At 40.2% G+C, this 12,116-nt stretch overlaps 1 protein-coding gene across 1 annotated transcript; it reads left to right on the top strand.

Annotated features, from left to right (window-relative positions):
• The first annotated feature begins 2,814 nt into the window (after positions 1–2,814).
• On the top strand, positions 2,815–11,222 carry LOC138973497 (uncharacterized). The gene is made up of 5 exons (XM_070346206.1): positions 2,815–3,866; positions 4,374–4,465; positions 6,668–6,902; positions 7,440–7,588; positions 9,827–11,222. The coding sequence occupies exons 1-3, from the start codon at positions 3,733–3,735 to the stop codon at positions 6,841–6,843; spliced, it is 402 nt and encodes a 133-aa protein (XP_070202307.1). The 5' UTR covers positions 2,815–3,732; the 3' UTR covers positions 6,844–6,902; positions 7,440–7,588; positions 9,827–11,222.
• Positions 11,223–12,116: the final 894 nt, after the last annotated feature.

Below are 12,116 nucleotides of genomic sequence, written 5' to 3' on the forward strand. Positions count from 1 at the left end.
CACCACGACCCTCGTCTCGATTCCCCCCTCTACGTTAAAACATTTAGTCAAAACTTGACTAAATGTAACAAAAAGAGATGCTTGCCGACAGTCAGTGTGTGAGTGCGTGGTTTGTGCGTCAGCGGGGTGTGTGTGTGTGTGTGTGTGTGCGCGCGTGCATGCGTGCGTAGGCTACGTTCTTGCGTGTGTGCGTTCGAATGAGAAAGAAGAGAGAGAGAGGATTGAAGAATGAGGTCACGCTCTCTGTCACATGAATACATATACACACACTGAAGGCTACCTCGGACACGAACACTTGCCAACACTGACTGTGGTTGGACATGCTTTTAAAATGGAATATTTTTTCGACATGATTTCTGGACATACGAATCCCGCTGTGTTGCCTACTGATGTTGCGAATGATGAAGGTTTTGAGTTGACTGACCTTGAGGATGTATTGCATCAGGCGTTTATCGTCTCAAATTATATCCTTGCTACTTTTCAGGACGGTCAACTAATAATAATAATAATACGAATATTTATAACGCGCACATATCTCACCAACAGGCGACTCAAGGCGCACATACACTCATTCACACACACGGAGACTTAAAGTCACTAGCACACACACACCATCAACCATTAAAATATGTACAGTTATTCAGGGTGGGATGGGGTGGGCAGTGTAGAATGCATGGATTATTTGGAAAAAAGGAATGTCTTGAGTGCAGATTTGAATGATTCGAGGGACTGTTGTTGACGGAGGGGGAGAGGTAGTGTGTTCCATTGGCTAGGTGCTTGGAAAGAAAATGAGCATTCATGGTAACTTGGATAGTCAAAGTTTTTATTTGTTTGATTCCCATCAAAGAAACAGAAATGGTAACCATTCTTCAAATGGCGCTGCAGTTTTGATGTCATCAAGTTAATTCCTTTGCAGAATTGATTGATTTTCTCAAAAGCCATTATCAATGTGTTTATCAATTAACACCTGTTCATTTCTGTCCAACTGCAATGCAAACTCAATGTGGAGGAAACAAGGATTCATTACAAACAAGTCATCCCTGTACATCAACAGATTTATGTACCTCAATCAATACTGCTGGTATGAGTGACAGGAATCTAAAAGAAACAAGTCGCGTAAGGCGAAAATACAATATTTAGTCAAGTAGCTGTCGAACTCACAGAATGAAAGTGAACGCAACGCAACGCAGCAAGACCGTATACTCGTAGCATCGTCACTCCACCGCCCGTGGCAAAGGCAGTGCACGTGGAATTGACAAGAAGAGCGGGGTATTCGTTGCGCTGAGAAGGATAGCACGCTTTTCTGTACCTCTCTTCGTTTTAACTTTCTGAGCGTGTTTTTAATCCAAACATATCATATCTATATATTTTTGGAATCAGGAACCGACAAGGAATAAGATGAAAGTGTTTTTAAATTGATTTCGAAAAAAAAAATTTGATAATAATTTTTATATATTTAATTTTCAGAGCTTGTTTTTAATCCGAATATAACATATTTATATGTTTTTGGAATCAGCAAATGATGGAGAATAAGATAAATGTAAATTTGGATCGTTTTATAAATTTTTATTTTTTTTTTACAATTTTCAGATTTTTAATGACCAAAGTCATTAATTAATTTTTAAGCCACCAAGCTGAAATGCAATACCGAACCCCGGGCTTCGTCGAAGAGTACTTGACCAAAATTTCAACCAATTTGGTTGAAAAATGAGGGCGTGACAGTGCCGCCTCAACTTTCACGAAAAGCCGGATATGACGTCATCAAAGACATTTATCAAAAAAATGAAAAAAACGTTCGGGGATTTCATACCCAGGAACTCTCATGTCAAATTTCATAAAGATCGGTCCAGTAGTTTAGTCTGAATCGCTCTACACACACACACACACACACACGCACACACACACACACACACGCACGCACATACACCACGACCCTCGTTTCGATTCCCCCTCGATGTTAAAATATTTAGTCAAAACTTGACTAAATATAAAAACAACCAAACGCAAATGTACTACTACTTCTACGACTCGTTTGAATGTAAAACAGAAATGTAACACTGTCTGTGACGTGACAATGACGGTTCTACGACTCGTTTGAATGACGGTATAGATCGAACCTTAACCCACAACTACGAAAATTTGTGTCAGACTTTTTTGAACAGGAAAATATGCCTCTGTTCAACAGTAACCAACACATGGAAGATGTTTTTGAAACTTACAGAAATGTAACACTAGCCTATCTGTGACAATGTTGCTTTTGAATTGAACCCACATTTGTTGAACAGGAGAGAATGTTCCTGTTCAACAGTGCCCAAAACACTGAATCTGACGTTTTTGAATCTTTTCTGTCATCTAACTGAATCTGACGTTTTTGAATCTTTTCTGTCATCTAACCCAATTGCTCATGACTTCATCGATCTTGAACATGCCTACTTTTCAAAGAAAGACAGACAAAGCGAAATCTGCATGTTAGCCATCTGCCTGAAATGGTCAATGCACTTTTGTAAAATTGTCACAGCTGTTATATGCACTTTTGTGAAATGGTCAGTGCTGTTGTGCACTTATGCAAAACTTGGTGCTGTGCTGTTAACATTTGAACAAAATGCATTTTGTACAAATGTTTAGTGCAACTTGCTACTATATAATCGCTGTATGCGCTTTGTGGTAATAATGCACTTTTGTCAAAAGTTTGCGCTAAATGTTGGCACTATGCATCATTGTTGGAGCACCCTCCTGTAGTAGATGCACCATGCATAAAAATGTACTGTGAAATGTTTCGTGTAAATTATTGTCACAATAATGTATTTGTTCTGTGCTAATAATGCACGGCTGTGAAATGTCCGTACACATTTTGTGGCACTATGTAATTGTTAGTGCATCCTCCTGCGAATGCTTCGTGCTACAATTGCACTTCCATTAAAATATTGTACGCTCATGTCAACTGGTACTATATTTTCAATTGTTTCTCTGTCAATTTCAGATGTTTGTTTCCAATTACTTCAGTATCTCCCTGTTGCAATTCCAGGTGATTCATTATGCATGTGCCAATCAGTTTGAGGTGTTTAATTCTGATTCCTGTATTTACAGTGTAAAATTAAAACTATTGTTTTCAAACATTCCTATGACACCTGGTAATGGTTCTGTGTTTTTTTGTAATTTGTATTTTGTTTTTCTGCAATAAATATTTGAAATGGATCTGAGACTGACTTACTACTTTTAGCACTCTTTTTCACCACATTCCCACGTACAGATATTGCAATATCAACTCTTCCTTTCTACCTGTTTCAAACAAGCTCTATTTTTTAATTAAAAAGTTTTTTTTCTTGTGGCTGTTTGATCAATTATGGCAAGCATTGACTGAAATAAACAATTTATATCCAGCACAACATGCAATTCATTAACTTTTGACCCTAACCTTTAACACTTCCCAAAATAAATCTTTGGTGGACATTGCATCGACGCTGTTCATTTTGAATGAACATTTTTCTTGTTAGATCAGTGGTCTATGCCGGCGCATAGTTGTGTATTGACTGGATCAATCGCCAACTCGCTGCGCTCGCGGTAAGTGCTGACAACCGGAAGAAAGCTGCATTCCGAAAAAAGTCACTTCCGTTTCGCCATTTTTCGATGATGCCAGAGAAGTGAACCATGATTTCAAGATGCCCGGTGCAAATTGTTGTATGCCTGGATGCAGCGTGAGCTCACTAAGATCTTCAACGCTTATAACTTTCCATGGTATACCAAACAGAAAAGCGGATGCCGAATGGAGAGCTGCTCTTCCACAAAATCAACCGTGCTGACAAGCTTTTCAACCCGAAGAATGCGAGGATGTTCCCGACATTTCAAAGAAACATGCTTCAAATACGGTACGTAAAAAAACTAGTAATATAGCAAAAATAAGCTTTCATCTGATTGTCTGTGCTGTGTTGTTTTGCTTGTAATGCTTCAAGTGACGAAGCTCTAGTAGTATCAATCAATCAGTATGAGGCTTAGTACTTGTAGTAACTAGTACTTTTACAGCTCGCAGACAAAAAATAACACAATCGTATTCTGAATCATACATTGACAAAGGCGTAATTCTGAGCTATAATTATTAGGTAATGGGGAAAAAACCACTCTTTGTTCTTGTGATAATGTGTTTTTGAATATATTCTAGTAAACTTCTGGGTTAGAACTTAGATTTCTTTTGTTGTTTTACTCGGTCACTGAGTCAGTCTTGTTCATTCTTGACAGATTTGCAGTAGTGTGTTTTACTAATTCTTGTTTCTATTTCAATAGATCTAAATGTATAGGTCTGTTTAGTTAATTTAACTTATAATTTCGACTCAGCATTTTGAACATTTTCTTTGCATGTTTTTTTGCTGGGCCTACAGGCAAGCGAGCACTCATTCCAGGAAGTCTGCCAACCAACCATGTGCTACAGAAGTCAGTAGAAACACCAAAGACTCCAGCCAGGAAGCCCCCAGTGAGTAAAAATTGCTGTTATTTGCCCAGTATAGTATGCTATTAGTGATACTGATAGTGATAATATGCTACTTGTAACTCTTTTGTGAGTACCGGTACATGTATACTGGGTGTTTTCTCAGTTTTTGTTCGCTGTCAGTGTGAGATTTATATTGTGGTATAACCTGCAGGGGTCGACACTAACTTATTTGGCCTGGGGCCACACTGGCCCCAGAGATGGAAATTGCTGGGGCGGAAAAAAAAAATCTGGGGCCCACTCTCAGTATTCACGTGCGGCAATGCATTGTCTGTTTTTCTTCATCGTACTGAAGCCAGGGAAATTCTTTCAACCATTTGACATTGAAATTACGACAGCGCTTCGCGCTTTTGGCTGCATCGGTCTCCTTTTTTCGTTTCTCTCCACCCTGTTCTTCATCTTCATTTCCATGTCTTTTTACACCAGGGATGTGTCGCCACATTTTGCGTTTGGCATTTGAAGGCGATACTTATCTCTCACGCTAAAGAGCGCAATCTGGGAGTTATTTCCCTTACGACATTGTCCTTCGACGATTTGAATGGTTTTTTTTCTTGACTGCGGCATTGATCGTAACGCAAATTTCAGTGATGACTTTGACTGGCGATTTTTAGTGATTGGCTCTGCTGGCATTAGAATTTTCGGTTTGTCATTGTTGGAATTTTTCCTGGGGCGGAGTGGGCCCCAAGCTTCGGCAATGTTTGGGGCGGAACACAAAACTCTGGGGCGTTCCGGCCCCCGCTAGTGTCGAACCCTGACCTGTTTTTCTAGTTTCATGGTTTAGCCACGACTCACTTTGAATGAGGGTCATCTGCCAGGCATTTAGCTGATTATCTGATAAGTGATATTTTTTAATTTGCTATTTATAAATTACAGTTATAGTAAACTAACACTGTCGCACAAAGTATGTGACTTTAAAAAAAGATTTGTTTGAAATCATGTGAGCTCTGTCCACTAGATGATGGAGAAGGGAATTTTTCCAGTTGAGTCTGCAACATGGATTTTTTCTCTCTCGGATAACAAATACAGTATGGTAGGAAAAATTTAGGGTTGGTGTGGCGATAACTTCTTCTGCGTTCGTGGGCTGAAACTCCCATGTACACTCGTGTTTTTACGTGTATGACCGTTTTTACCCCGCCATTTAGGCAGCCACACGCCGCTTTCGGAGGAAGCATGCTGGGTATTTTCGTGTTTCCATAACCCACCGAACTCTGACATGGATTACAGGATCTTTTCCGTGCGCACTTGGTCTTGTGGTTGCGTGTACAGTAGTACCTGCCATATCCGGTCACCCATTAGTCATTGCAAAGGTGACCGCAAATATCAGGTGGCCGTTCATTACAGGCCCCCTCCTCCTCCAAAAAAACCCAAAAAACACGATCAAGTTTTCATGAAGAAAAGAAAGCGATCATCCACGAGCCGCCGATTCATTGTCTCTGTTAGTTTTGCTTTCGTTTATACATCTTAATTATTTGCGTGTTTAACTCGATCGTCCTGGCTAAGCTATTGTTTCGTATGTTTCTATGTGTGTTGTTTGGATTATTATATATGTATTTGAGTGTCAGATAAACAAGTGTTTCAAACTCACATCAGCTGTGATCGATCCGGAAGTGACTGCCGTAAATGTACATGTATGCGCATGTCTGTATTTACAGTTTGCGCATGCGTAAGTATTCATGTCGTCTGCTCGTGCTGTGCCGTCTGTGCACACAACACACACACACACACACACACACACACCACAGGCGCTCGCCCGCGAAAGTGACAAGTGGCCGTTAAGTGGCCGCTCCTGTCGAGTAAGAGGGGCACCTTAGGGCAAAAATCAGTGACCGTTGACCGCGTCAGACAGGTTAACGGCCATTAAGAGTCAATTATAGAAGGAAAACTCATTAGTCATGGGAAAGCTGGCCGCTCCGGGTAGGTTCACGCCCACGAAAGGGCCGGAAATGGAAGGGACTACTGTACACACGAAGGGGGATAAGTCACTAGCAGGTCTGCACACAAGTTGACCTGGGAGATCGGAAAAATCTCCACTCTTAACCCACCAGGCGGCCGCAGCCGGGATTCGAACCCTCGACCTTCCGATTACGAGGCCGACGTCTTACCACCCCGCCACAGCGCCCGTCGTGTGGCGATAACAATAAAGATATGTCATAGTGACTTGACTAATTGATTTGAATTCTGCTGCAGGTCAGTCGCCCCCCACCTCCTACTTCGACCTGGTTGCCTACTACAACTTCGAGGAAATACGACAGGACACCCTTCAGCTTGCTGCACCATGGTGTCTCTTGGAGAACAGCAAGGAACAGATACAGGTGGGAATAACCGAAGCCAGCCAAGTGAAACTGTTGTCCTCTACGTTATGATTACGTACTCCAGCAGACATCAACTTGTGGTCGACGTGCGTGGGTTTTGCTCAAAATACGTAAGTATTCGTCAGTGTTTGGCTTCTCGAATTAAGTTTCAACTTAATCTCTGTCTCGAACCACAGGCGGAAGGTATCGTTCACTGGACCACTACTTACATAGAAAGACTATACTGAACGAATCGTCGGTAAGCTTACCACACTGTCATACTGTCATACTCATAGTGATATCACTGATACATTTGTACAGGTATTAAAACATGGCTGTTTGCTGAAAAAATCGTTGTGAAAAATTGTAATGTCTCTGAAGTTTGATTCAGTCCGTCATTCATTTTGATGGGAAGTCAACCCTTGGTGAGGCTAATACTAATATTGTTTTGATCTGTATTCTGCCAGTGCCATTGCCAACTGCCATTGTTGTTCTTGTGGAGTTCTAGAACAAGCTCTGGTTTGAATGACCAGCTAAAATTAATGCTAATAGTAAATAAGTACATTATTTTTGCATTAGCGGGGTATACAAAATATTTTATTAAAAAAATACCGCATGGTTTTGCTTGATCAAATCATTTATCAGCTAACAATATGCTTTTATTTCAGTTGGACCTGACTTGAGCATGATTCCGTTGTCTCCGCAACAACAGCTTGATTGAGATACAGGCATGTCCAGTTTTCAGCAAGTGCAGGCTGAGTGTGAAGATCTGATTGCTGATCTAGACACAACATAAGCTGCTTGACACTATTCCAAGGTAAGCGAGAAGCTTTGAAAATAGTTACTTTAATTCACTAATGCGTAATTATGTATGCAATACTCCTGCTGGTGAGTTCACTACAAACAGGTACTACATTAGAACTAGAAGAATAGGTTCCACAAGAACATTTCTGACTGTTGATGCCACTAAAACTCTCGTTACATCCTGCATTCTGTGTAGATTAGATTACAGCAAATCCCTTCTCATAGGCTGCCCTGACTCCACTCTCCAACCCTTGCAAAAAGTACAACACTCTGCAGCACTCCTCTCATGAAAGAACTTCACTGGCTTCCTGTGTCTCAACGTATTAGGTATAAAGCTGCCTGCTTCTGCTACAAGATCATCTCTGAATCGGCACCTGCCTATCTTTCGGAACTGGTCTCCCTCTACACTCCCTCTCGCACCCTTCATTCTTCTGCTGATGCTCGACTTCTCCGTCAAGGTTGCTTTAAACGCAAGGCTCATGGCTTCCGCACGTTTTCATATCATGGCCCTCAGTTATGGAATTCACTCCCCTTTCTATTACGTCACTCTCCATACATTTCATCTTTTAAGTCCAATTTGAAAACTCACTTGTTCCAACAACATTACGGATAGTTCCTTAGGCCAAACAAAAAAATAGTCTGTTTACGGTAACATCGGCCCAAAAAATAGGGTCGGTAGGTCGGGAATTTTTTTTTTCTCAAAAAAACATCAAATTATTTTGCCAAAAAACAAACTTTGTTTTAAAATGTTGATTTTTTTTTTCTTTCCCCAAATGCCAAAAAAAAGTCTAGGGTCGCGCAAAAAAATAGGGTCGGTCGGGATACCGTAAACAGACTTCTTTTTTTTGGCCTTAGCATAGAGTCTGGGGATGTGAGATGTGCATGATGTGTTGTTTGAATCTGACAGTGATTGTATGAATTTTTTATACACATATTGTTGTCATGCGCTTTGAACTTCTGATAAGGCGCTTTATAAATGCCTGTTATTATTATTATTATTATAAGTAGATACACACTTGTAAACTTATGTTAGTTTTCACACGTGAGCATGAAGTGCCTTTATGAGGAATGTATAGTGGCTTGCAATATTGAATTTGAGGGATGTTTTCTTCAGGGTTCCGTGAGAACAGTGAAATTCTCCTTTGAGGACTGAAAAATATCTTGGATAATTGGTCTTAATTGGGGGGGGGGGGGGGGGGGGGGGCTGGGGGGGGGGGGAGATTTAAAACATAAGTACATTCACATGTGTTTTTCATTTTCACTGTGTCATGGCCCTGTCACACGACCGTTTTAAAGCCTGCGTATGCCGACGTATGGGACATTTGAATAAGTACGCTGGCGTACGTCGAATACGTTATGGGTACGTTTTGTATACGTTAAGAGGACGCTGAAGCACGCTGGCATACGTCGTAGTACGCTGAGCACGCAGCAAAGTTTTGTGCATGCACAAAAATTCTCGACGTATGGTTCATACGCACTGCATACGTTGGCACACGTTCACACACGTTACTTGTACGTTACTCATACGTCGATAAATATCTGTATCTGTAGATAGTGCTGAGACATTCCGAACGCAAGCAACACTTCTGCCGTATAAACAGTTCTTCATGGACACGACATTCTGCACAGAGAGTACAGAACTTACCACTTGATTTACCGTTACATAACAAGGAAGAACTAATACATTTTCTACTCACCAAATTTGCAGAATTACTTGCCGATTTCCCGCGATTTATAGAACAAATGACGTGATCGCATGGCGTCATGTCTAATAAAACAAAACTTCCGAAATATATCTAATAAAACAAAACTTCCGAAATACGTTCTATCCATTAGCAGCGGCGACGACATGTGATCGTCAGCGATAAGCTGTTGCGCGCAAGACTATCGTTAGGCATACGTTGTGAACGCCGGCAACACGCTAAGCATTCGTTGGGCATAAGTTGTGAACGCTGGCAACACGCCAAGCATACGTTGGTGTACGCTATCTGTAAGTTATTGAAACGTTCTGCATACGTTACTAATACGTTATGTATACGTCCAACTCGTTATGAATACGCGATGTATACGCCAAAGATTGAAAAAAAACATCGATAGTTCAGCGTACGCCAGCGTATGTTCATACGTCGGCATACGCTGGCTTTAAAACGGTCGTGTGACAGGCCCATAAAGGTGGGGAGGTCCTTCTCTACTTGTTTCTTTGTTTTCCCATTGACATATATTTTTGTTCTTGTCTATATTTTTTACATAGGTGCTGTCCTCATCCCCAGCCGACTGTTTCCGCTGAAGCCGTGAAGGATGCTTCTTCATGTAGGCGTGGACATCTTTTTCGTCACCGTGCAAGGCTTCCAGTTCCAGTACCATATAATTTTGTGAATACTCTGGGGACCTGTCATCAACTTTGGAAGGACGCTTTATTTTAACACTTTGTACCCCATCTATGTTGACCAAGATTTTTTAAGCCGAGACCAGCTGTGCTGCAGCAGGTCACTCAGAATTGTAGAAACTGTATCAACAGGCTAGAATCCTGGTGTTAGATCAACGTTACAGGAAGCGACTGAAGCTAACAGTCTAAGCAGGATGCGGATATGTGCCGAATGATAACAGATGCAATGTACATAGTGACTGTGTGTACCTGGGAGACAAGGAGTTAAGACCACATCTGAACTGAGGATTTAGTCTCTCCATAATCAACGCTGAAGAAGATTTCAGAATGAACTTTGTTAGATAAATTATGGTTGTTATGATCGTCACATTTTAGGTCCCCCCCTTCCCCCCTTTTCAAACTTCCCCGCTTTTCAGACCTTACATTTTTGGATTTTCTGTTCACAACCTGTTGTACATTTACCTAGATATTAAGCAGATTTCCTCCTTTTTAAGACCAGCTTATTTTTTTATTCTTGGAGGCCTGAAAAGGGTGTTTGGAAGGACACTGTATTTGTTTGTTCGAAATTCAGAATTCAAATAATTCTTCATCAGCGAGTTATTACTGCCTCACCATAGCAGTTAGGCCAGTCTTACTAACTCTTACTTTTATTAATGTGCCGTGATGCAAAGACGTTGAGCAGTTTTCAGATGTTTATGAATCTAGGGCTTTCAAAATTTACTGACATACAATACAATACAATACAATAAAATAACTTTATTAATCTCTAAAAGAGAAATTGCATTGCTGAGCTTTTGTGTCCGTAATAATAACATACATAAAACATTCAAAAATAAACATTTGTTCTTTGTCATGCATACATTCTTGTGTTCTTATACATTTCTTCATGTTGGACTCCATGACTCCATGACATCCAAACATGAAGTTCAGTTACCCCTTTTTAACTTTGAAGGTCACATTGTGGGCGAATTTTTAGCAAAAAGTTGGAACATGGTATGACTGTTCTTACTCACAAGGGAAGTGATTTTGTTATTTACTGATTTTCATTTTGTGTGGCCTTCTTTCACCCATTTAATCATTCATAAATGTTCATACCCAAGGGAAGTAATTCACATATATCTATGGCCAATGTTTTCACAGGGCATCTATAGTGTGGATGAACACTGTCTCCACTCAAAATAGTCCTTTGCTATTGTACATTGTGAATCAGCATTTTTGTTTTTGTCCTGTTTGAATAAAGTGCAATCATTTTACAACCAAAGTGTTAATGTTAAAGATGTTTACATAATGTGTGAAGGATGATGCATTTGAAAACTAATATTGTTAAATGTAAATTGACCTGTGACAAGTCAGCATAGTGCAATATCCAAGCATGAAACCCGCACACAATTCCCAAACAACATGCTTTCTTTTCCACAAAATTCCATCCAGTGGAAAACAATTATGTGAACGTCATAACATGGTGTTTTTTTACATTAATAATCAAGCCTTACACCAACTAAAATGGTGTTAATAGGCATTTGAGCAAGCTTTAACACCAACATAACATGGAGTTAATAGGCATTTGAGCAAGCTTTAACACCAACATAACATGGGGTTTTGCATGTTATACCAGCAATAACATGATGTTAATCACATTACAAGCAAGCTGTAACACCACCAAAACAAGCAGTTTTGCAAGTTAAGTCTACGATAACATGATGTTAATCACATTACAAGCAAGCTGTAACACCACCAAAACAAGCAGTTTTGCAAGTTAAGTCTACGATAACATGATGTTAATCACATTACAAGCAAGCTGTAACACCACCAAAACAAGCAGTTTTGCAAGTTAAGTCTACGATAACATGATGTTACTTGGCGTTAAACCAAAGCTTTAATGCCATCAAAACTTGGAATTTTTGCATGTTACAGACATGCTGTAACATGGTTTAACATGATGTTTTGACCGTCGCAAAACGCGCTGAAATTCCAGGCAATTTCGCTGCGATAACTTCAACAAAATCCAATCAAAATCTGGCGTTGTCGTGAACACCAAAATGTGATAAACCCATTGAAACTTGAAGTTTTGTTGGGATTTTGAGTAGTTTTGTAAGATACAAAACGCCACTTTTCGCCCAGTGATAGGAAATGGATTAAATAAAAACATATAAAT

Source organism: Littorina saxatilis, linkage group LG8 (assembly GCF_037325665.1).
Source record: "Littorina saxatilis isolate snail1 linkage group LG8, US_GU_Lsax_2.0, whole genome shotgun sequence".
Classification (NCBI taxonomy): domain Eukaryota; kingdom Metazoa; phylum Mollusca; class Gastropoda; order Littorinimorpha; family Littorinidae; genus Littorina; species Littorina saxatilis.